The sequence below is a fragment of the Typopeltis vanoorti genome, chromosome 10 (assembly GCF_054136105.1).
Source record: "Typopeltis vanoorti isolate ZY-2024b chromosome 10, IOZ_Tvanoo_1.0, whole genome shotgun sequence".
NCBI classification, from domain to species: Eukaryota; Metazoa; Arthropoda; class Arachnida; order Uropygi; family Thelyphonidae; genus Typopeltis; species Typopeltis vanoorti.
The window spans coordinates 85,610,989-85,637,410 of record NC_143558.1 but is presented as its reverse complement, the minus strand read 5'-3'; the positions used below and the strand labels follow the sequence as shown (position 1 = coordinate 85,637,410).

Genomic DNA, 26,422 nt, shown 5'->3' with positions numbered 1-26,422 from the left:
CAATACGCTACAGTTATATGGTGTCAACGGGGCATTATATCAAGCAATACTTCGTCTTTATTTGAGTTGTAAGTCAGTAGTTAGAATTGAAGGAAGTACAGGAAGATGGTTTAATGTTAAATCTGGTGTGAGACAAGGATGTACATTATCCCCTCTGTTATTCATTATCTATATGGATCACATTATGAAGGAAAGTGGTATTAAACATGATATCAAAATTGGAGATGTTAATGTCAGCTCTTTGCTTTATGCAGATGATGTTATACTTCTAAATAAATCTGCTACAAGTCTGCAAGATTCTCTGACTAAATTGAATAGCTGTTGTAATAGATATGGTATGAAGGTCAGCAATAAAAAGACAAAGGCAATGAAAATAGGCAGAATCATTGAAAATGTCAACTGTGTTGTGAATGGAGAACCTGTGGAACAAGTAAAATTCAGCTACTTAGGCACATTTCAGCTACTTAGGCACAATTTTTACTGAAGATGGTAAATTAAATATAGAAATAGACAACAGAATCAGCAAAGCTGGTATGGTGGGAAGTCAATTGAATAAATTCATATGGAATAAGAGAGAAATTAGTCGGAACACTAAATTAGCTGTATACAAGACAGTGTTCAAACCAGTGTTAACTTATGGATCTGAGAGCTGGGTCAGAAGTAAAACACTTGACCATAGGCTAGAGACTGCAGATATGAGAGTCCTGAGAAAGATTATAGGTGTGAACAGATGGCATCAATGGCAATATCATATTAAAAACGAGAATATTAGGAAAGAACTTGACATTGTCTGCATCCAGGAATGCGTTAGCAGAGCTAATCGCAGGTGGTATGGTCACCTAAACAGAATGGGCGAGGAAAGATTAGCAAAACAAGTGTTCTCTGCCAGGTTGGCAGCAAAACGACCCAGAGGAAGACCAAGATATAGGTGGATTGATACGGTACAAAGTGCCTTAGACGATAAAATATAAGATCTGATAATGTCAGAGTCTTGACAAGTAACAGACTGATTTGGAGGAAAATTGTAGATAGGAAGTTAGTAATGGTATAATTTTTCATATAGTACTATCATATCTTGTACACCCCTTGTGGATACATGGCAGGAATTTGATGATGATGTTGACTTATCTTATTCTTATAAAGATGTTAAAAACTCACCGGTTTTTCATATTCTTCAATTTTCATCTTTCTGTAATGCACATCAGTAGGTATTAATTTGAATACTAAATTAATTTTGGATTAAATTGATTTGGGACTGTCCTTACCAAATTATATTCTGTATTGGCTGAAACCCAGACATGCTTTGAAATGATACAATATCAAATCTAATTTTATGCCTCTTGGATCATTCCTTGGTCATTTTGTAAAGGCAAAAATCATCGCATGGAAAATCAGCAAGTTGAAAAATCTTTAGTTCCTTGCAGGGTGATGTAATATGTCATTTGTGTTGAAAGTCTTCATAAGCATGTGAGATATCAGTGGAGAAGCAAGGCTAGCTTTTCCACTGACCTACAAGTTTATGCATCTGGGCTCTGTATCAGACTTGAGCAATCATCATCCTTTTAATAGGCTATATGCACATGCAAGAGGAGCTTTGCTCTGAGCCACTACATATGTAATGAGACTGCATCAAAGTGCACTTTCCTTCACCATAATTTTTCAGTTTATATCTGTACTGGGCCTAATAGTTATTTTGTTTATTTGCTGGTTCAACATTTCCCATAATTAAAAGCATTTATGAGCCCAGGCCTAGGCACAATAAAAAACAAATTATTGCTTTAATGCAAAGCAGAAATACCAGTTCTTTGTTCATGATTACATATTAAGTAAACCATATTTTAAATTAAAAAAAAAAAAAAAAAAAATCAGCTAACGCCTTTTTATTCCCATATACGGGGAGTAGGCGAGGCCATTTAGCCCTATCTAACTTTTTGAGACTGAGTGGGCAGTTCAATCTCCACTGGTACCAATCAGAGATAGATGGCCCAAGGCTATCACTAATTAAGTGGTACTCAGTGAAGAGAGACGGCTCAAATGTGCTGCCATCTCGTGGTCCCTAACCCTAACACAATATATTTAATGTCTGAAATAATGTGGGTTCTACGGTCGATTTTCTTGAGTTTACAGGACGAATAACCCGAGTTTCCGGGAGGAAAAGCCTGCTTGCCCGTGCCAGAGATCGACTAACTCGGGAACCGGTCGAAAAAAGTCTATGAAAAATTTCCTCTAGTCGCCGACTACACTCGAAACCAAGTCTTCCTTCGTGCGGCCAAGCGCCGTGGTTGGCAAACGCCACATCCACTGAGCTACACAGGCTCTATATATTAAATTATTCTAAATAAATCTGCTACAAGTCTGCAAGATTCTCTGACTAAATTGAATAGCTGTTGTAATAGATATGGTATGAAGGTGAGCAATAAAAAGACAAAGACAATGAAAATAGGCAGAATCATTGAAAATGTCAACTGTGTTGTGAATGGAGAACCTGTGGAACAAGTAAAACATTTCAGCTACTTAGGCACGATTTTTACTGAAGATGGTAAATTAAATATGGAAATAGACAACAGAATCAGCAAAGCTGGTATGGTGGGAAGTCATTTGAAGAAATTCATATGTAATAACAGAGAAATTAGTCGGAACTCTAAATTAGCTGTATACAAGACAGTGTTCAAACCAGTTTTATCTTATGGATCTGAGAGCTGGGTCAGAAGTAAAACACTTGACCAAAGACTAGAGATCGCAGATATGAGAGTCCTGAGAAAGATTATAGGTGTGAACAGATGGCATCAATGGCAATATCATATTAAAAACGAGGATATTAGGAAAGAACTTGACATTGTCAGCATCCAGGAATGTGTTAGCAGAGCTAATCTCAGGTGGTATGGTCACTTGAACAGAATGGGCGAGGAAAGATTAGCAAAACAAGTGTTCTCTGCCAGGTTGGCAGCAAAACGACCCAGAGGAAGACCAAGATATAGGTGGATTGATACGGTACAGTGTGCCTTAGATGATAGAAATATAAAATCTGATAATGATGATATTGCAGTCTTGACAAGTAACAGAATGATTTGGAGGAAAATTGTAGATAGGAAGTTAGTAATGATGTAATTTTTTCATATAGTACTATCATATCCTGTACAACCCTTGAGGGTATATGGCAGGAATTTGATGATGATGATGATTAAAATAAATAACAATTTTTTATTAGACACATCAAAGTGCTGATTAGATGTTGTTTTGAAGCAAACTAATAAAATACAAAACTAGAGAAACAATTGTAAAGATATTCATAATTATAAATTATGATTATTTTTACAATTATGTGTTGGTTGTGACCTCTTCTTCCATGTAGTTTTTTTTGTGATGATCCATTTTTCTTTCCAGTGGTCCTTTTTCTGAGGTGTGAATAGACATGGCGAGTTATCGGTCACATTCTTGTATTTATATTGACTTTTCTGGTAGTATATATAGAGATATAAACAGATATATAAATATCGTTACTTGTTCTGTGGGATAGCCTTTTAAAATTATGTTTATGTTTTTTGCGACTCCTTCAAGGCGTTCAGAGACTCATTGAGGGAGAGCATCTACTATACAACTCTCTGTCTACACCACTCATTACACCAACTACATCAGGGGTTGCAAACTGGTGGTCCACAGGCTGGATACAGCTTGCAAAGGCTTCGTATCTGGCCCACAACATTAATGATTTCTTTTTTAAAAATCAATGTTTCTAACATCCTGCGGGGATTAAAACAGAAAAAATTCAAACTTTGAAATGTTTTATGACAGCTTTAAACAAAAGTAAAACTTATCACTACAATTAGTTTAATCCTTTATCCAAGTGTAAGCAAACAAAGTTTGTGCCTGAACTATCTTCAGGACTAAGGTAACTTGTGGTAAAGGTGGACCAAGCTCTCATCACTACTTGTCTTAGTATCTCCCATAATGCAAAGCACATCTCCTTGCAGACATGTATAATGCTTTGCATTAAGGGAAGGGCCACTACCCAGACTGCTTTCGACCCTTTATTGAGGTCTCATCAGTTGGAGCTAGACCCAGAGGTGGTGATACTAAGATGGAAGTAATGGAGAAGTCATATTTACCTATACGAGTTGCCATAAGGTGTCTCACGTTATTATTAAATTACTAGGGCTTGGTCCATCTTTACCACAAGTTGCGTCAGTCCTGAAGATACTTCAGGCACAAACTTTGTTTGTTTACACTTGGATAAAGGATTAAACTAAATTTATTATAGTCTAACCAAGGGAAAAAACTTCCAACATATTACTACAATTCTTTGTACCATGTTTCAATCATCAAATGTTGGCAACACTGAATGGAAGTTACTTGTCATTCAGCCATTTTAAGCCACGTGATACAATGCCGATAAGTTACAGGTTACCATAATACGATAGTGTATTAATAAAAAGTTACCTCAATGACTTATATTTTTTTTGCCCATAACAATGTCTGAATTTAAAGTTAAAAAAAGAAAAATAGATCAAGAAGGCAGAACTTTTCAAGAAAAATGGGAGAAGGCATATTTCTTTGTGGAAGGAAAAAAATATTCTAGCATGTTTGATATGTAGACAAAGTGTTGCCATGGTGAAAGAATATAACCTAAAACTCCATTATAAAACAAACCATAAGAACTGTGATAAATATACAGAAAAGATGCATGATGACAAACTTAAAGATTTAAAAAATGAACTGAAGTTTGAACAGAGGATATTTTCGAATGTTATCACAACAAGTGATGCTGCTGTTAAATGTAGTTATGTCATAAGTGAAAAAATTGCTCAGGCTTCGAAACCTTTTACCAATGAAGAATTTATTAAAAATTGTATTTTAAGTACAGTCAATCATATGTCTGGAAAAAAAGCAAGCATTTCAAAGTATAAGCTTATCAGGAAATACAGTTGTGGGACGTGTTGAAGATATAGCAGAGAACTTCCAAGATATATTGCTTGAAAAAATAAAGAGTTTTGTAGAGTTTTCCATTGCAGTTGACGAATGTACAGATGTTGAAAGTTTATTTTTCACTAGGTTAGAGTATAATAAAATTAGTTTAATCCTTTATCCAAGTGTGAGCAAACAAAGTTTTTGCCTGAAAGTATCTTCAGGACTGGGGTAAGGTGGTACAATACCAGGGTAACTCGTTGCAAAGGTGGAGCAAGCTACCAACACACCTATCTCAGTATCTCCCATAATGCAAAACACATCTCCTTGCGGATATGTATAATGTTATGCATTATGGGAAGGGCCACAACCCATGACTAGTTTCGACCTTTATTGAGGTCTCTTCAGTGGGAGCCAGGCCCAAGTGGAGATACCAGGCAGAAGCATTAGCAGGTCATCTCTACCTATTTTTATGCATTATGTTATGCATTATGGCCCTTCCCATAATGCATAACATTATACATATCCGCAAGGAGATGTGTTTTGCATCATTGGAGATACTGAGATAGGAGTGTCGGTAACTTGCTCCACCTTTGCAACGAGTTGCCCTGGTGTTGTTCCACCTTACCCCAGTCCTGAAGATACCTTCAGGCTCAAACTTTGTTTGCTCACACTTGGATAAAGGATTAAACTAATTTTATTAGAATGTACAGACATTATTAATACTTCCCAGTTAGCAATATTTATTCATGGCATTGATGACGATATGAATGTGACTGAAGAACTATTGGACCTATGTCAGGAACAACGACGGGAAAGGACTTATATTTGTGTATTGAGAAAAGTCTTGAAAATGCTCATGCGGACTGGTCAAAATTAGTAAGTGTGACTACAGATGGGGCTCCTGCTATGGTTGGTGTTAACATCGTACTTGTTACAAAACTTCAAATGAAAAAGGAAATATTGTGCAAGGACAAACTTAAATCGTTTCATCGCATAATACACCAGGAGTCACTTTGTGCTAAAAAACTAAAGATGGAACACGTCATGAGTGTAGTAATTAAAATGGTAAACAGGATATGCTCTCACACCTTGAATCATTGACAATTCTGTGCTTTGTTGGATGAATTGGATTTCACAGTACAGCAGTTTGCTATATTATATGGGGTTTCGGTGGCTTAGTTGTGTCTCGTTTTAAAAAGATTATTTGAACTCTTAAAAGAAATTTACATGTTTACTTCATCCAAAGGAAAATTGATTCCCCAGCTCACCAATGAAGATTGTTGTAAAGACTTGGCCTTTTTAGTTGACATAACAAGCCACTTAGAATACTGCTCTGCAAGGACATGAACAGTTGATATGTCATATGTGTGTGATTCAATTAAGTCATTTCTGGTAAAACTCTATCTTCGGCAAACCCAGTTGGCAAAGAATAATTTAGCCCACTTTCCTACACTTAAATCGATTTCTCGAAATAATGATGCTGAAAAGTGCATTCCTCAAATTGAAGAATTGAAAATTGAATTTGAAAAAAGATTTTCTGATTTCAACCAATTTGAAAATGAATTATTATTCAGGTCACCTTTTTTAATTAATATTGAAAATGTTGACAAAGAATTACAAATGGAAGTAATTGAACTCCAGTGCAATACTGAACTAAAAAATAAATATAACAAAGTTGACATACCAAATTTTTATAAATACCTCAGCAGTAAATATCCCAAATATGAAATTTATTGTGCAAAAATGTTGGATGCACCTATGTATGTGAGCAATTATTTTCAATTATGAAACTTAATAAGTCAAAGTTCCGCTCATGGATAAAAGATTCTAGATTAAATGCAATACTTCGTATTGCAACACGAAACGAAAAAGCAGATATTGACATTTTAGTACAGAGGAAGAGATGTCAGGTTTCAGGATCAAAATCAAATTAAAAAAAAGGACTCGTAGATAAAAATCTTTATTTTTCTAAGTCAAAATTATGTATTTAAATAATTTTCTTAAAGTATGAATAAAATGTAATTGAACTTATATTTTCTAAACTTGTTATATTTTTAAAATTTAAAAATAAAAATGGTTATAAATTTAAATGGTGGTGTAACTGTTTACGTAAGTCATAAAGATCCGGCAACAAAAGAGCCTTAGTTAGGGCCTTTCTTTTTTTTAGTTTGTTTTAGTTCACAGAATAATATTGAATATGGCCCACGTCTGATATACATCTAATTAACTGGCCCTTTGCTGCGTTCGAGACCCCTGATCTATACCAACAGCATCTACTGACCACCACCACTATTCGTATTTTCACAGACAATCACAAACAGTCATGCCTATGGTGGGATTCGAGCCCATAACATTTTGGCTGGAGAGTGGATACTCTAACCACTCGGCCAACCAGGCTGGCATTATTAGGTTAGTATTAGTATTGTATATTAATATACATCCTGTAAAACAATGTATACTGACCAGTGATAACAAAAGCTACCATATTACAAATACTTTCATAAGACTTCATTGTGTGTGTGTGTGTGTATATGTATATGTATATATATATATATATATATATACATACACACACACACATACATACAGTAAAACCCTGAAGTTACGCGGTAGGCGCGCAAGTCGAAGTCGACTAACTCGGGGTATAATTTTGCATGTAATTTATATGTATAAACATACAATTGGGACCAAAGGTTTACAAAAACACCTATATTTTTTAAGAAATATAATCATAATTGTAGTTTTTCGTACATAAAAAAAAAAAAAAAAAAAGAAAGTTATTTTGATGTCGATGGTTTCATAAAATCTAATATTTGTCTGATGGTATAATGTCTTTTTCTTCATAGCAAGCTAATGATTTTTTTATTTCTTGCCTTGTGGCTACAATTCGTTCCTCGTTAGAATCTATGTCCTCCAAAATCTGTAAACCTTTCTTTTATGATTGTTCTTAATGCGGATTCCTGTAGATTGAACTTCTTTGCTAGCTCACAAATTTTCATTCCACCTTCAAAATCCTTAATAATGTTGAGTTTTGTTTCCAAAGTCAATGTTTTTCTTTTCTTCCTAGCTGTAGAAGAATCGGACTTGTTTCTTTTGGATGACATTATTATTTGTTATGTGATAAAATTTTTATCAAGAACATAACATTAAGCACAATCGCAAGGTTTGTAGACTATAAAAATCGTGTATGAATGGAGACTGCATGAAACAGGTCAGTGCTTGTTCACAGCATGTGCGACACTGGTGAATGCGGCCAGCGCCTGAAAGATACGACAAGTTGTGAGGTGCGAAGTGGGATGGGAATACATACATATAAGAAACCGCGTTAACTCCAGATTCGCATAAGTCGGGGTATGACTGTATATTTTTTTTTAAAAGAATTGAATGACATAAACCGAGAGAAAAGGAATAAGGTTTAATAGTAACGCACGATACTATTCAGGTTGGCAAAGGAACAAAGCTGTTCCTTCACCAATGAAGGAACAACTTTGAATACGTTAACTACAACGTTTTCACGTTAAATATGTATAGTGACTTTCCTGTGCTGTTCACAGTTTTTATCTTCAATGTTTAATATTTCTTTTTGTATAAAAACACTTGAAGAAGACTGTTAAAAGCCGAAACGAATCATATGATACTTTTAAAAAGTATGCTTAACAACCGAGTAAATGAACCTCCATATATATATATATTTTTTTTTTTTTTTCCTTCATAGTTTCAAATTGACCTTGTCCAGTTAATTTCAATATCTTCAGTAGGATATTGTTAACACATTCGCTGCCACGCTACTTCGCCATAGTTTGTTCCCGTACGCCAAGCAATTTCACTTCTTCAAGGTCAGTATGGGTAATCTCGTTGCCGGCAGTAATCGACATATGAGTATGCTCATAGTTGGCTTGCGAGGAGCATATGCAATCTATGAGTATACACAGTTTTTCTGCTAACTCCACACACCAAGCATTTTCACTTCTTCAAGGTCAGTATGGGTAATCTCGTTGTCGGCGGTAAGCATCATATGAGTATACTCATAGCTGGCTTGTGGGGTTCATATACCAACTACGAGTATACTCGTAGTTGGCAGCGAACGTGTTAAATGACTTGTGTATAGATAAGTAAACCAAACCATCGTGATAGCATGAATCGAAATGTTTTGCAGTAAACTGTTTATGCAAAGCTAAAAAGACTGTTAACAAAGCTAGGCATGACCACTTCATTCATTCATAGCAACCTAATTATGTATATCATTTTCATCAGACAACTCAGCTCTACAGGGTATACTGCATTTTAGTTCTTGTAGCTGCTTTTCCCATTTATTGCACACATGGATGCTGTGGAAGCATGAGTTTGTGCCCTAAAAGCAATTGCATAATGTATTTGCCACATTTTGAATTTATTTATAGTCCAATGAGCTCGTTATACGTATCTACTAAACTTTAGTCATGTGAAGTGAAATGAAGTTATAAGTTTTCCAAATTCACTGATGTGTAAAGCAGTATGAAGATACAGTTCAGTCATTACTAGTCATTACAGTATATAGATAAGTCATTACATCCAGGTAAGTTATAATAAATTTAGTTTAGTCCTTTATCCAAGTGTAAGCAAACAAAGTTTGCGCCTTAAGTATCTTCAAGACTGAGACAACTCGTGGTAAAGGTGGACCGAGCTCTCATCACTTCTTGTCTTAGTATCTCCCACAATGCAAAGCACATCTCCTTGCAGACATGTATAATGCTGTGCATCAAGGGAAGGGCTACTGTTGCTTCCATCTTGGTATCATCACCTCTGGGTCTGGAGAGACCTCAATAAAGGTCAGAACTGGTCTGGGTAGTGGCCCTTCCCTTAATGCATAGCATTATACGTCTGCAAGGAGATATGCTTTGCATTGTGAGAGATACTAAGACAAGGAGCGATGAGAGCTTGGTCCACCTTGACCACGAGTTGCCTCAGTCCTGAAGATACTTCAGGTGCAAACTTTGTTTGCTTACACTTGGATAAAGGATTAAACTAAATTTATTATTATCGTCTAAACAAGTGAAAAAACTTCTAGCATCCAGGTAAGTTAGTTGTCAATATTGCTGAATCATCACTGATCATTAAAAGACATTTCACATTTTTTCTTATTTTTTCTGCCATTTAAGTTTCATTAAATTAGCAGTTCAGTTATTGGGAAACTTATGATTTTTATGTCAATTATAGGAAGTTTTGGGAGAAATGTTTATTTGTTTATATGACATTGGGGAAATGTGCTTTAAATTGAGAAATTTGAGTAAACTATTTTTTTCCTGCATCATCACATTTTCACAGACTATCATCATAAATATTAAAGCTTATGCATCATCATACATAAGCGTTAATATTTATCACACAGTGAATTAGTGTTATGCAGAGCAAGAAGGAATCTTGGAGAATACTATGGGAAGAAAGTACTTTTCCAAAGGAGAGATAGGTGAAATGAAAAAGGACGAAGAAAAATTACGGTTGAGAAGAATTGTGGAAGAAAAGCTTGGTGAAGAACAAGCTGGATTCAGGCCAAATAGAGGCTGTCAGGATCAGATCTTCACTTTACGACAAATAGTCGAGAAAGCATGGGAATATAACAAAGATCTGTATTTAAGTTTTGTCGATTTGGAAAAGGCATATGACAAGGTGCCAAGAGAGAAGCTATTCAATACGCTGCAGTTATATGGTGTCAATGGGGGCATTATATCAAGCAATACTTGGTCTTTATTTGAGTTGTAAGTCAGCAGTTAGAATTGAAGGAAGTACAGGAAGATGGTTTAATGTTAAATCTGGTGTCAGACATGGATGTACATTATCCCCTCTGTTATTCATTATCTATATGGATCACATTATGAAGGAAAGTGGTATTAAACCTGATATCAAGGTTGGAGATGTTAATGTCAGCTCTTTGCTTTATGCAGATGATGTTATACTTCTAAATAAATCCGCTACAAGTCTGCAAGATTCTCTGACTAAATTGAATAGCTGTTGTAATAGATATGGTATGAAGGTCAGCAATAAAAAGACAAAGGCAATGAAAATAGGCAGAATCATTGAAAATGTCAATTGTGTTGTGAATGGAGAACCTGTGGAACAAGTAAAACATTTCAGTTACTTAGGCACGATTTTTACTGAAGATGGTAAATTTAATATAGAAATAGACAACAGAATCAGCAAAGCTGGTATGGTGGGAAGTCAATTGAATAAATTCATATGGAATAAGAGAGAAATTAGTCAGAACACTAAATTAGCTGTATACAAGACAGTGTTTAAGCCAATTTTAACTCATGGATCTGAGAGCTGGGTCAGAAGTAAAACACTTGACCAAAGACTAGAGACCGCAGATATGAGAGTCCTAAGAAAGATTAGAGGCGTGAACAGATGGCATCAATGGCAATATCATATTAAAAATGAGGATATTAGGAAAGAACTTGACATTGTCAGCATCCAGGAATGTTTTATTATTAACACACTTAAGGAATAGAACAACGTAGTTAAGGATATAAATTAAATAAAACTTTAATAAATATTTTCCGATATTTCGGCAACGTCACATTGCCATCTTCTAAAGGAACTTAGAAAACTTTGAACCACAAACTTTGGTCGATTTTACATGACGTCTCATGTACCGCTGCCGAAAAAGAATTTAAAAAAATACGAGGCCGACAGATGAAAAAGTTCGAAAAATTAAAAAAGAACTCTACTGTCTTTCCAAAACCTGCTACCAACACGGTAATCAACCTTTCTTCACTCACCCTGAAGCACTCAATGCACTGTCACGTGGACACAGCTTCGCCATTGCTCCCAACAAAATACCTAGTGAGGATATTATGATCCAGATCGAGCACGGAATCTGCCACCTTCCACATCAAGTCGCCAACAGTGTAAGACTGGATGTAGCCTGTGTCCTTTCCAAAGCAAGACCACCAAAAACCAACATATCAAACAAGGAATATAAAGCTCTACAGGAAATGAAGAATAATAAATAATTAGTTATCACCAAAGCGGATAAGGGAAATACAACTGTAGTACTTAACCAAAAGGACTACACACGTAAGCTGAATGCTCTTCTATTAGATTGGGCCACTTACCTCCCTATCAATTACAATCCCACCAACTCTCAAATTAGAAAACTTCACAGGCTCCTTAAGAGAGTCACTTCTTGGCCTGTAGAAGTTACCAACAGATTAAAGCCATTTAACTCTATACCCCCCCCGTATTTACGGACTCCCAAAAATACACAAAGAAAATGTGCCATTACGTCCCATAGTGGATGGCATTGATTCCCCCACATATAAATTAGCTAAACATTTGGCCAAAGAGCTCACACACTATACTGGCAACACACCATCACACATAAAAAACTCAGCCCATTTCAAAGCCAGCATAGAAAACCTTACACTCCAACATACTGACATAATGGTCAGCTTTGATGTCTCCTCTTTATTTACAAATGTCCCACTCAAGGAAACTTTAGAGCTAATCCAAGCTAAATTTTCTCCCAATATCTCAGCCTTATTTCAGTTCACAATGAACTCAGGTTATTTTGTTTGGCAGGGAAAATTCTACAAACAAATAGAGGGGACAGCCATGGGTTCACCACTCTCCCCACCCTTGGCCAATTTCTTTATGGAGACCTTTGAAGAAAAAGCCTTAGCCTCTGCCCCACAAAAACCAACCATATGGTTTCGCTACGTTGATGATGTGTTCACTATTTAGCCACATGGCTCTGAAACACTTCTCTCCTTCTTAACACACTTAAACAACCAACACCCCAGAATCAAATTCACTCTGGAAAAAGAGGAAAACAACAGCCTCCCTTTCTTAGACACACTAGTCACCCGCCAGCCTAATGGATCTTTGGTTTTCTCAGTTTACAGAAAACCCACCCATACAGGCAGATACATTCACCAACAATCCCCCCCCACACACACACAACAATATGGAGTAGTGAAAACACTATACAACAGGGCTAAACTAATCTGTTCAAACGACTTGGCCCTAAACACTGAACTAAATCACATCCTCAACACTTTCTCAGCCAATGGCTACCCCCCCCCCCCCCCAAAAAATCCAAAAAATATTAGAACCTTCAAACCACAGATCCCCTCCCACCCCCCACAACAAGGATTACTCTAAATCCATCACCATTCCCTACATCTGAGGCACCTCTGAAAAGATTACCAAAATCTTAAAAAAAGATGACCTGACCTGTTACAAACCTTACAGAAAATTGGCATCCCTTATCCACTCCACTAAAGACCAACCACTTCCCCTAGACCTACCTGGTGTTTACCAGGTCCCTTGCAGTTGTAAACTGTCTTACTTTGGCCAAACAGGCAGAACAGCGAATATCAGAATTTCGGAACACAAGGACTACATCCGTTTTTACAAATACAGTCATTCTGGGCTTGCAGACCATGCTCTGGATACACGCCACAGAATACTGTGGAAGAAAGCTACAGTGATACACCGTAGCAAATACAAATTTGAAAGACTCTTTATGGAATCAGCTTCAGCCCTAAGAAATTCTCCAAACCTCAACAAATTTGGTTGTATGCAACTGCTCCAAATTTGGGAGGCCTACATCAGCAGACCTTCAGCCCAACGGCCAAGAACACCTACTTAGCCCACTAGAGGGTACCATCAGGACTGTTAGGAGAACAATAGCTTCATCTCTTCATTCCCAGTTTCTGTGTTGTAGTGCCTACGTGCACGTAACTTTTTTGGAAGTTCCTTTAGAAGATGGCAACGTGACGTTGCCAAAATATCGGAAAATATTTATTAAAGTTTTATTTAATTTATATCCTTAACTACGTTGTTCTATTCCTTAAGTGTGTTAATAATGCATATCCAACGTATAAGCCTGTCTACGAGAATCAGGAATGTGTTAGCAGAGCTAATCTCAGGTGGTATGGTCACTTAAATAGAATGGGAGAGGAAAGATTAGCAAAACAAGTGTTCTCTGCTAGGTTGGCAGGAAAACGATCCAGAGGAAGACAAAGATATAGGTGGATTGATACGGTACAAAGTGCCTTAGACGATAGAAATATAAGATCTGATAATGTTGGAGTCTTGACAAGTAACAGACTGATTTGGAGAAAAATTGTAGATAGGAAGTTAGTAATGATGTAAATTTTTCATGTAGTACTGTCATATCCTGTACACCCCTTGAGGGTACATGGCAGGAATTTGATGATGAAGATGATGATGATGTAGTTAATTGAGTAAATTTTAAGTTGGACTTTGAATAAATGTTAACTAGCAACTGCACATCTTTTTATGGGTATAAGAGTGAATTGGAAGAATGTTGGAAGATAATTCAATAGAAACTTCCCATGGAAGTATATGGAAAAGACAGAAATAGAATGTTTGTGAGAAAGTGGCTGGAGTGGTCTTGTGAGAGAAAGCGGATTCAGATTCATTCAGTTAAGTGGATTTCCATCTTTTGAATAGTATCAAGAATTTTTAAAAAGGTTCGAGTGGATTTGAGCTTCATATATGCAGTTATGTAGACAAGAATAGTGATATTGCAAGCAGGAAATGACATAAATTTATTTGAAGTTCAAGGAGACTTACGACTAGATGTTGATGTGCTTATGCCAGGAAAGGTTAGAGGTATGTGTCAATCCAAGAAGTAAAATTGAAATCTGACTTTCTGGAACACCAGAAAAGATTTACTATTTGTCCAGTAAGGAAATTATTCCTATCTTATTCTCAGTGCTTGTGATACCAAATTGGTATCACAAGCACTCTTAATTGCCTGTGATTCAGCCTTGTGACCAATCCATCTGGTTTATTTGGCATAGCCACTGCAAAAGTTTTATATCGCCATATCATTACACTTGATTGGATTCTGACGCATGAAAGAAGGCTGTCTTAATGTCTCTGTAAAAAAAAAAAAAAAAAAAAAAAAAAAAAAAAAAATCATTTTTTATTAGTGACTGTGTGTGTAATTTTTTTATATTTAGTATATATTATAGTTTTAATTTATTTTGCAGTAACATTACAATAACAAAATCAGACAAAGGTAACGCTACTGTAGTAATGGATACAACAGAATATGAAAGCAAAATGCATACACTGCTCCAAGACTAGTCTACATATCAAATCATAAATCGAGATCCCACCAACTCACAAAAGAATAAGTTGTGCAAGTTATTGAACAAAGTCACTTCCTGGCCAAAAGAAATTGTCAAAAAACTCAAACCCTTGCACGTTCAAACACCCAGAATATATGGTGCTCCTAAAATACACAAACAAGATACACCTTTGCGTCCTATTGTAGATAGTATAAACAGTCCTACATATAAACTAGTTAAACATTTAGCCAAATTACTAACCACTTATACAAACAATTCTTCCTCTTTTGTTAAAAATTCTACCTGCCTAAAAAAGTATTTTAGAAAACCACACCTTAAACAGTTCAGACCTAATGGTGAGTTTTGATATCACCTCATTATTCACTAATGTACCACTGATTGAAATACTTAACTTACTAAATTCACAATTTCTCCCAGATATATTTCAGCTATTTAAATTCACAGTACAGGCAGGTTATTTTACTTGGAAAGGGAAAATATACAAACAATTAGATGGGACAGCTATGGGTTTGCCCCTTTCTCCCCCTTTAGCCAATTTCTACATAGAACATCTGGAAAAATTTGCAATCAACACAGCCACTCTCAAACCTAGTCTCTGGCTACACTATGTTGATGATGTGTTTGCTATTTGGCCACATGGCCCAGACACATTGAATACATTTTTAGTGCATCTAAATAGCCAGCACCCTAAAATATGGTAAGGAAGACAAAAGTGCATTACTTTTGTCTTCCTTATATTCTTCATGCATCTACTCCATCCCTCTCTTTATATCTCTTCCATAATCTCTTTTTCACCTGCATTTCCTTTTTGGTATTGTTTGTCATCCACTTTATGCCAAATTGTGTCCTCTTCTTCACTTGTGGAATACAGCTTACTATTGTCACTAACAAATATTCCTTCACAATTTCCCAAGACTTGATTGATATAAGGAGATACCATTACAGGGATAAAATATAAGAGCCGTTATATTTTCAGGAATGATAGAGAGAATAAGATGGAAGAGAGGGAAAAAGTGACAGAAAATATTCTTCTGCTATCATAAGCATCATGTCCAGGCATTAGGAGGATGCAGCAGGATGGGGGTGTGGAAAAAATGGAAAAAAGCACTCCATCTGAAGGTCTCTAATATGAGGTAACAGCTAACAGGACAAAATATAATTGGTTATCAATGTGTATGCCAGTGGATGTAGAATGAGATGGGGATGAACAACTTATTATATTATGAACAACTTATGAAGTATGAAAACACAGATTGAAAGGAGAGAAAGGCACAGATGAGGGAATGAAATTGAATTTATGCTGATATTAAGAATAGTTATCTGAAGTTTTATGTGATAGAAGGGATCCAGGGTTTTTGAGAGTGTTGGATCTGGTGATAGTGACCTTTGCTCTCCTTGTGCCATAAAACACCAAATCAATCAATCAGTCTGGTGATATCCTCAGAAAGTTTCTGTAACCAGGTAGTAAGAGTGATCATGCATTCTTGATCAAGAAAGTGACTAAAAAATTAAATAGGCTATTTAATTTTTATCAGTACTAAGAGTCCCAAGGGAGTGGAAAGAGGGCAAGATATTCCTGTGATAGAGCAGACCCCAAGACAGATATCATATTATAGTGCTAATATAAGAGTGGTTAAGGCATTGGAAAGTTAAAGGCAAAATTCAGGAATGGGTAGATACTCTATGGAGACCATACAACTTTGGGAATTGGGACTCTTGTCCTAGTAATTTACTTGTTCACTGTAATAAAGTGACATTTAAGTTGGATAAGGAATGGTTACACTGTGGTACTTTTGCATTCGAATACCTCATGAAACCCTAGTACGTAAGTTGGAGCAAATAAGCATGAAGCTGGTATAATATGTATAAATAATAGTGGCTGCTAGACATCAGGCAGCAGTGTATGATAGAGGTAAAGTAGATGACTAGTGATGTTTCACAGGGCTCTCTACTTGGGCTAGTACTGCTGGTGTTCCATTTGTACTTGAACGATTTTGGGAATGATTGGGTTAGAGAATATCCATTTGTTTGCAAATTATTCTAAACTGGGAAGAGCAATAGTTAAATAAATGTGACGTGTTGGTGAAGTATAATGGGTTGCAGTTTAATGTGACAAAGTGCAAGATTAAGCAGGATTTTCAAGTAATAGTGGAGAGAGTGAGAGAGAGAGAGAGAGAGTGTGCAAGTTCAGAGGACATATTGCAAAAGTTACCACAATAGCTCTCAGATCACTTGGATGTTAAGAAATGTGTTGATAATCAGAGTAAGGAAGTTATTATCAGTTATCCTCTTTATAATGCTTTAATATGATTATATCTTAACTATTTGCACAGATTGCTTGGGCTCTTAAGGAGGTATAATTACTAACAAGGATTCAGAGGTGAAGAACCAAAATGGTGACTGCTCTATGGCATGCATCCTATGTAGATAGATTAGAGGGGGGGGTGAAGCTTACTAATGACCACTCGGCAACCAGACCAGCTATTGGCCTGTGTTTGTGTAGGTTTGCAGTAGACCATTAATAAAAGGCAGCCTAAGGGTGGATGTGTGACAGTTGTTCCATAGAAAAGGAAGAGAGGTATTGTTTTCAATCTCAATTGTAAATTGAATATGTTTGTGGTTTGTTTAGGTAGCTTAGGAATGTATTTAATGTTTTTTGACCGTGGTGCCAAATGGTTAAAAATCATCAACATACCTGAGCGAGATGTTGGGCTTTAGGCTTGATGAATCTAGGGCTCATTGCTTGAAGTCTTCCAGGAAAAAGTTAGCTATGGGAAGGAAATGGTGAACCCATGGCTGCACCTTCTTTTTGCAGATAGAAATTATTTTGGCACACCGAATATACCCAGAGTAAAGTACATGGACAAAGAGGGCCATGATTTTGGGTGGAAATATTATTCTGTATAGTATCACTGATTGGAACATTGGTGAAAAGTACAGTTATGTCAAAGCTAACTAATAAATCTTCATTGTCAAGTGTGATGTTTTTAATTTTGTTGAAATGTTGTGTATTTTTTATATAGGCCCATCAATGACCTACCAACTCCTTGAATCACTAGTTTCCTAGTAGTAGTCACTAGTTTCTTGAGTAAGTAATAATGGCTGTCAATTCCTTCGACTATTGGTGATAGTGGTGTGTTTGTTTTGTGTATTTTAGGCAGGGGCATAATGGTATAATGCAGTAATATCATCTTAATTGTTTCCTCTGGCGACATGATCACCGACATGATTAATTCTGTTTTCTTTTTGATTCAGTTTGTCAAATTATAGTTAACCAATTTATGTGTTGTGGTCAGATACCAGTTCATTTATTTTTTCAAGGTGTGCTGTCCAATCAAGAATGATGGTAGCATTGCCTTTACCTGCCTTGTTAATAACGATGTCTTGATTATTTCTTAGAGATTTAACCAAATGTTTGGTTAAATTTCAACTTAACTGTTTATTAGAATTTAGTATGTTGGATGTTTCCATCCATATATTGGATGGAAGGATTTTAGACATCTTTCAATGTAGTATATGAAGTCTCATTTGTTTACTGACCTTGGTACAATAGCATAGTTTAAGTCTTTTTTTTTTTTTTTTTGCAGAAGCGAGAGTTCTCCATCTTTAAGGTTGTAACTCAATGTATTGATAACTTGGCCATGGTTCATTGATGGTTGATTGATTGCTCTTACTTAGCTTATTTGTGATTTGCTGCATCTTATATCACTGGTTTGTGATTGGCTGCTCCTCTGGGAATGCGTCCAGATTGTCTGTTGCTTTCTTGTTGTTTCAGTCTTTGTTACTTTGTAACTAAGTTTTTCTTTGTTTTTACATAGCACTTGCTTTGCAGATTTGTCTGTGATTCTCTCTCTCTAGAATATCCTGAATATCAGGATTTATGTAGATCAATAGCTCTAATTTTAGTTGTAGAACACTGTTTTGGGTAATTGCATGATTTTTGTGGGCCTCATGGATTTGTTCTCTCAATATAGCTTTTTCCTTATGGGCATAAATGTGGAATAATTTGGCTGAAGTAAACTTCCTTTTAAGCTTAATGCAATTATATTATTATTATATTAATATTATATTTATTTAATAATAATAGTATTATTTATTTATTTTCATCAGAGGTCAGGCTAGGTTAAATGATTAACAAAGCATATAGATTTATCTTACTTTTGTGTAGTGTCATGTAGCCTGTGTCCTGTGCATATGCATGTTTTTCTGATGATCTTGATACAGAGGTCGAAACATCGAGCGTTGTTTTCATAATTATGAGTAAAGTAATTACTCCAACACGTGTGTTTTTTGTCTATAAATTCTTCATGGGGAATGCTAATCACCATGTAACCTTGAAAGAATTTAACTAAGGAAAAGTGAAAATTGGACATTGGTCAGAAAGTTCTTTTCATTTCCTATAAGCAATGTGGAGGTTATATAGCTTCAACCCTTAAGTGACCCAGGTATGTTATTTAATTACAATTTTCTCTTATTTCATCGTTCTAACTCATTGGACACTTCATTTACATTTAATTTGTTTGAGAGACAATCACTACTAGTCATAAAATATTAACTTCTCTAAGAGCTTGGGTAACCTTGTATTTCAGAGAGGTGTAAATCACTGTCAGTGTGATGACTATTTAAAACAAGGGATGCTGCTAGTCTCTGTCGATTGCATGAACACAAAATTTTTTTTTAAATGTTTGTAAGAATAGGCTTGGTTAGACAAATCACGAGTCGTATGATTTTACACACTATCTTGGCATTTGCAGAGGAGATGGGGAAAATAGGAATGTGTGAACGATGTTCTTTGAAGAGAGGGTCTGTGAATATCAGAGAAATCAATATTGAAGCTATGATTTAGAATTACTAGTATTTGATAATTTTTCTTCAACAGCACAGTACTGTCACTGATATAAGGAAGAAGAATGAAGAGAATGAAATCTATATCTTCCAGTGTCTAAAACAGACATTTTATGTAGCTGCTGTCTTATGTGGGCTTCGTGTTCTGTGTTTTTACATCCAGTGAATATGTCTTGGGCAGCTGAAGTCACCTTGTTTTCTCACAAGTTAAGCACTGAGTTATTATTTAAGAATGATTGCTGAGGAAGTCTCAGACTTTGGAGACAAAGCTTGTCAGCTTCTACTTTAGGCATGAAATGAAATTCAATCAGTTGTTTCCGAAGCTTTGCTTTAGAGGCATTTAACCAAGCCTTGCAAGCTTTTTGCCTTTCAGTGCAAGTTTTTGCCATGGTGGTCTAAAATGGTGATTTTTTTTTTTTTTTTCATAATTTCAGAGCTACGCTTTTTATACTTAGAATGATGAAAGAAAATCACTACACTTGGAATTTTTTAAAACATTCCTGTTTTCACAAAATGAGGTGATATCAACTAATTTCTCCATGCTGAAGCAGTATCAGAGAGACTAATATAAGCTGTTTGCAACAGGCATGACATAGTTACTTTTATCACCTGATTTTGTTAAATGCATGCTGCCTGTTTATTCTATGTTGAAAATTGGGAGCGTGCACGTAGGACATTGCTTGTGTGTACCGACTCATTCATATTTTTCTCTTTATATTTCCCTAATGACTTCTTTGAATGGTGGCAATGTTTATTTGAGTTGGCATTGGGAAGGGGGGGGGGATGCAATGCTGAAGATAAGGAATTGTCTATGTTCATTGCTTGGACAGCACAAAGAACAGACTGTTATAATGCCGTGTGCTTTCTCATTCTGATCTTTTGTCTCCGTGCTCATGCAATAGTTATGCAATTAACTCACTGGAACAACCTCTTGATTTGCATATTATGCTGAACAGTGAGTTCCCTCTCGTTATAGTTCATTGTATCTGAACTATTAGGTGCAAACAAAAACATTCATATTTTTTATTTTGATGTTGAGATATTTGAAGCAGTTGTGCTATACTTGTGTTGTAATTGTTTGTGTAAAACTTCATGAAATTTACATTAAGAAATTAGGTTGTTAACATAGATGAAGGTGTGTTTGCCTGTTTTTCTTTGTATTATATAACATATTGTATTAACTTTTATTGGATGTTTTTTGTTTATATTGTTGGTTTCTTTTTTAATTGTGTTTTATGTTATGTATCGTGTGATGTTTTGCATTTATTATTATTATCATTTTTTTCATAATTTTTTTTTTCTTAAGTGTATAGTGTTTTTTCATCTGCTTAGTGTGGTGTCACATGGCTGAAGGCAGTGGATGCAATGTCTGTCATGTTACTTAAGCACTTCACATTATTTTCTGGAATTTTCAGTTATTGGAGCAAATCCCGTGTCCACGATTACAGGTACCATACACATACACTTTCACTGTGGTCACCTCCAGGAAATGATGTAGATTCTTCTGTCAGGAATTTCATGATGGATCTTCCAAGTTTACTCCTATGTGCATAAAGATTTGTCACATCAAAAATTATGGGCAAACACTTGTTCCATACTTTTATAACTGAAGAGCAAATAATACTTTGGTCATCAGTATGTTCTTTTATGTTTCTATGAATTCAAGATTTTGTACAGTCATATTGAAATAGCATACTCTGCCACAAAAAGATTTCCATAGCTAAGGATGTAAATTAACTGGTGACAAAACTCAATAAAAATTAAAATTTTTATATCGTGCAAATCATACTTGTGTGGAAAGATCCTTAATAACCACTTAATTTACTGTATATAATCAGTAAGTACAAAATTGCTTTAAATATAATGATGTTTTAAATGAAGTTCTGAATTTTTTTCCCCCTATTTTACTCTTGTTAGTTTAGCTCTGCATCCCAACAAACTGTTAATAGCTTCAGGACAAGTTACTAGCAGAAGAGAAAACCGAGTAAGTATTTTTTTTCCAGTGTATCTTTTTTATGAAAATTTTATTCTGTTAGAACACCTGTTTGCATAAAATTTAATCTAGAAAGTTGATTTATATTACATTTCCTATTTCTGTACTTTGAATTAGTTCTGTTTGTTTGCCTAAAGAATCCATTATATATATTATATGAATGTAGACAAAAATTGGATATAACTTTTAAATCAAATGGACAGTACATATACATATTGACAATGAAATATAAAATAAATGGAAATAGAAAATTAGGAAAGCTGAGTGTGTTAGGCCAGATCCCAGAGCTATGTCACATTTTCCCATGTTTGTTAGGCTTGCTTGGTGACCTGTCACAAGGAACTCGTCTACTTTGAAACCTAATTAATACACTGATAAGGTAGTCAATTCCACCTGCATATCCATCCTATCAATTGCATATGTTGTTTTTGCCAGTTTACCTGTTTTTGCAGGATGAAACACTGTTTTTCTGGGAGGGGAAAAACCCTGCCACCTCCATTTGAGACCAACCAACTCACTTTCAGCTGAAATGCCCCGACAAAGGTTCTTAGCATCATTTACAGGATTTGAACCTGGGTCTTTCCAACCGGAGAATATTGGTGACTCAGTAGTGTTATGTAAATTATGCAAATATTTTATATGCTTATATGAATATTTATTTCTAGTGATAACTGAAATGGTATGACTATCTAACTAACTTGCCTGTGAAATACATGAGCACTGCAATCAGTCGTGGAGATCTTGGAAGCATGTATTCACCTTTCAAGCTTTTGAATTCTCTTGCTTTGATGATTGTTTGAATGTTGTTTCAGAAAGAAAGAGAGAAATATAAATTACTAAATAAAAGAATGAAAATATTGTTCATGGAATATTCTCATCATATAATCAGATAGAATTTTTTTTTTTAAGTTAGCAAAATATACTGAATTTCTTCTCTCTGATTAGCAAAATGTTGACTGCATTAATTTTAATACAGTCAACATTTTGGCATTATTTTCACATTCATTGTTCTTTTCTCTGTCATCATGATATTCCTGATATATATATATATATATATATATATCAGGCGTAATAATTGAGAGTTTAACGAAGTCGTACCAGCCGGGTGCGAACATAAAGGACGTCAGCGAATCTATTCGACTGCAAAAACAGAGGGTGAAAGAGATGATAATCGTGGCAGGAACGAATGATTTGAAAGAGGACAAAATGGAAATGATAGAGGATGTGAGGGAGTTGTTTGAGGTAGCAAAAGAGAAGAGTGAGAGAGTTAGGATGGTGAGTATCTTACCGCGGTATGACAGCGAAGTGTTTAGGAGGAGGGTCATAATTGCCAATGACTTTATGCGTGGGTTATGCATGGAGAGTGGTGTGGAATTTGTGGATGTGTGGAATGAGTTCGATGGGCGAAAGGACTTATATAAGATGGATGGGTTGCATTTGAATGGAGTTGGTGTACGGAGACTTGAAAGAGTGTTGATGAATGATGTGGAAGTGGATGTCAGACTCAGGGAAACTAGATTTATTAAGAGGGGGGGGGGGAGTAGATATGCAGACTTTAGGGGGGCAGTTAAGTGTATGAATGAGTATATTATGCCCGAGCTAGTATGACGGACAACAAATCAGAATGGGATAGTTAGTATAAGGCATCAAAGTAGGGATGGAACAAATGGGCTTCTGCGATTCATGTACACTAATGCCAGGAGTATTAGGAACAAGAAGGAAGAGTTTTTGGCCATGGTTGGCACTTCCAGGCCACAGGTTGTCGGTATTAGTGAAACATGGCTGACAGAAGATGATAAAGCTAGTGGGATTGAATGCGACGGGTATAGCGTGTTCAGGAGTGACAGGGTGAATAAAAAGGGGGGAGGAGTGTTATTGATGATAGCTGATGAGCTTCAGCCAAGGAGTATAGAAGTTGAACTGCATGATGGGGAAAAAAGCACATTTGAGGCTGTTTGGTGTGAGATAGAATCTAGCAGAACAAAATATACAATTGGGTGCTGCTATAGACCGGGTGATGGAGTGGATGGTGGGGATAGTATGCATAAGCAAATAGAAGAAATGAGTGGAAGGAGGGTAATTATTATGGGTGATTTCAATTATGGTAACATTGACTGGAAAGAGGAGAGGGCACATGGGAGGAAGGAATTGGATTTTATGCGGTTATTAAGGGACACTATCTACGGCAACATGTATTGGAAAATACCAGGGGGCAGAGAGTGCTGGACCTAGTAATTGCAACCGAGAATGTGGCTGTAACGAACATGACCATGTTGCCACCAATTGGTGAGAGTGACCATAAGGTCATGACTTGGGAGGTGGCTAAAGGAGTCGAATTTACAATTAAGACAGGGTACATGTGGAATTACCGGGCTGGTAAGTATGACCAGCTTAGGTGTGTGCTTGGCTCAATGCCATGGCATGTAAAACTGCAAGGGCTGGATGTTGATAGTGCATGGGAGGTGGTTAAGAACTGTTTGCAGGAGGCAATGGTTGACTGTATACCAAGAGTCCGAATAATAAATCAAGTAGGGGTTAAATGGATGAATAACACTATTAAGCTTGAGCTGCAAAAAAAGAAACAATTGTGGAATCGTTGTCAAGGTCTTAGAGAAATTAGTCAAAAAAAGCATACAAGATCAAATAGATGAAAATGGGATATTGTATAGGGGACAACATGGTTTTGTGAAGAGTAGGTCATGCCTCAGTAACTTGCTCACGTATTATAACACAGTGACGGCTGAACTGGATGAGGGTAATGGGTTTACAGTGATTCTACTGGACCTTGCTAAGGCCTTTGACAGGATACCACATGGAATTCTAATCAGTAAATTGCAGCATATGGGAATGGACATAGGGTTGGTGAGATGGATAGGAGGGTGGTTGACGGAGAGATATCAGAGAGTGGTTTACTCAGGAGTAGAGTTCACAAGACGGCCTGTGACTAGTGGTGTGCCACAAGGATCTGTTCTTGGACCACTGCTGTTTAATTTGTTCATAAATGATATAGGAAAGGATCTGAAAGGAACAGTTCATTTGTTTGCGGATGATGTGAAGTTGGGTAGGGCAATAGTGAATGCAGATGACGTCAAAATTTTGCAGGATGATTTGGATAGATTGGAGGTCTGGGCTAAGGAGAATGGATGTCAATTTAATGTGGCAAAATGTAAGGTTATGCATTTTGGGGTGAAAAGATTGGCGGCAGTTTACTGCATTGGTGGAACCGTGCTCCAGGAAATTGATGAGGCACGAGATTTAGGAGTGTTGGTGGATAAGGAATTGAAATTTAGGGGACACATTGCAAAAGTGGCCATATCAGCTCATCAAATCACTTGGTTGCTGAGGAATACATTGACAAGCAGAGACAAGCAGGTTATTGTTCCTCTGTATCGAGCCTTGATAAGACCCCATCTAGACTACTGTGCTCAGATTTGGTCACCTAGGTTTCTTCTTGATGGGGAGGAGGTGGAGAGGATCCAGAGGCGAGTGACCAAGATGATAGCAGGTCTGTGGAATGAACCGTATGAGAACAGGTTGAGGATTTGTGGGTTGCAAAAATTGGTTGATAGGCGGAGGAGGGGAGATATGATTGAGACATTCAAATTACTGAAGGGTTTCTATAAAATTAATTCAGAAGATATTTTTGAGAACAGGGCTGGTTATGGGAGGACTAGGGGACATCCATGGAAACTGGGCAAAAGTGTGGTTAGTAAAGGTGTTAGAGCTGGGTTCTTTACTTTTAGAGTAGTGAATGAGTGGAATGCACTCCCTGAGTCTGTGGTGGATGCTGTGACAGTGAATGAGTTTAAGGCGAGGTATGATAGATACTGTATGAATGTCAAATAGTTGTGATGAATATGATTTGGGGCCTCCCTCGATGAGTCTAATGACTCCCTGGAGTTGCCTGTAATAATAGTAATATATATAAAACCTTAAGAAGGATGTACATAATACTAGGGTAATACTCATAACTTCCTTCAAATTAGACTGTTATATGTCAGAATTCCCATACTGTTGGATGTTATATTTTGTCTTCTGAGACAGTTAACAGCAACAATCCACCCAGATATTGGTCTTCCTTGGGTCATTTTCCAGCCCTTTTCACAAAAAAAAAAAAAAAAAAAAACCCTCCCTGCTTTTCTAACCTTTTCTCTCTCATTCTATTTAAAGAGCCTCCATTCATCATTTCATATCAAAAGTGTCCTTTGCTGAAAAACCAGAGTTTGAATCCCATTTAGGATGCAAAGGACTGTTTGCACATGGAAGTTCGATTTTCCTCTTGAATACACACAATTTACAGATATCATGCATTGTCCTCAGCCTTAGCTGCTTTGGTTGTAATTCCAAACATTAAACCAATGAACTGGTCCATTCTGTTTAAGTGACAGTATTATCTTAGATTAGCTCTGCTCACATGTTCCCAAAATAGTAATAATGTGAAGTTCTTTCCTTCTTAATATCTTCATTTTTAACATGATTCTGCCATTGATGCTATCTGTTTACGACAGATTCTATGTGATCCTGGCAACTCTTATGTATCCTTGACTCTAGATTGTTCTTCTCCAAGTTTCTCTTT

At 36.2% G+C, this 26,422-nt stretch overlaps 1 protein-coding gene across 5 annotated transcripts in view; it reads left to right on the top strand.

Annotated features, from left to right (window-relative positions):
- LOC150102559 (echinoderm microtubule-associated protein-like 2) overlaps nt 1-26,422 on the top strand; it is a 373,793-nt gene that overhangs the window by 124,205 nt on the left and 223,166 nt on the right. For all 5 annotated transcript variants that reach the window (XM_090399817.1, XM_090399820.1, XM_090399815.1 and 2 more), the window contains one exon: nt 21,771-21,837. In XM_090399817.1, the coding sequence (XP_090255943.1) occupies nt 21,771-21,837 (67 nt within the window). The remainder of the gene's footprint in view (nt 1-21,770; nt 21,838-26,422) is intronic.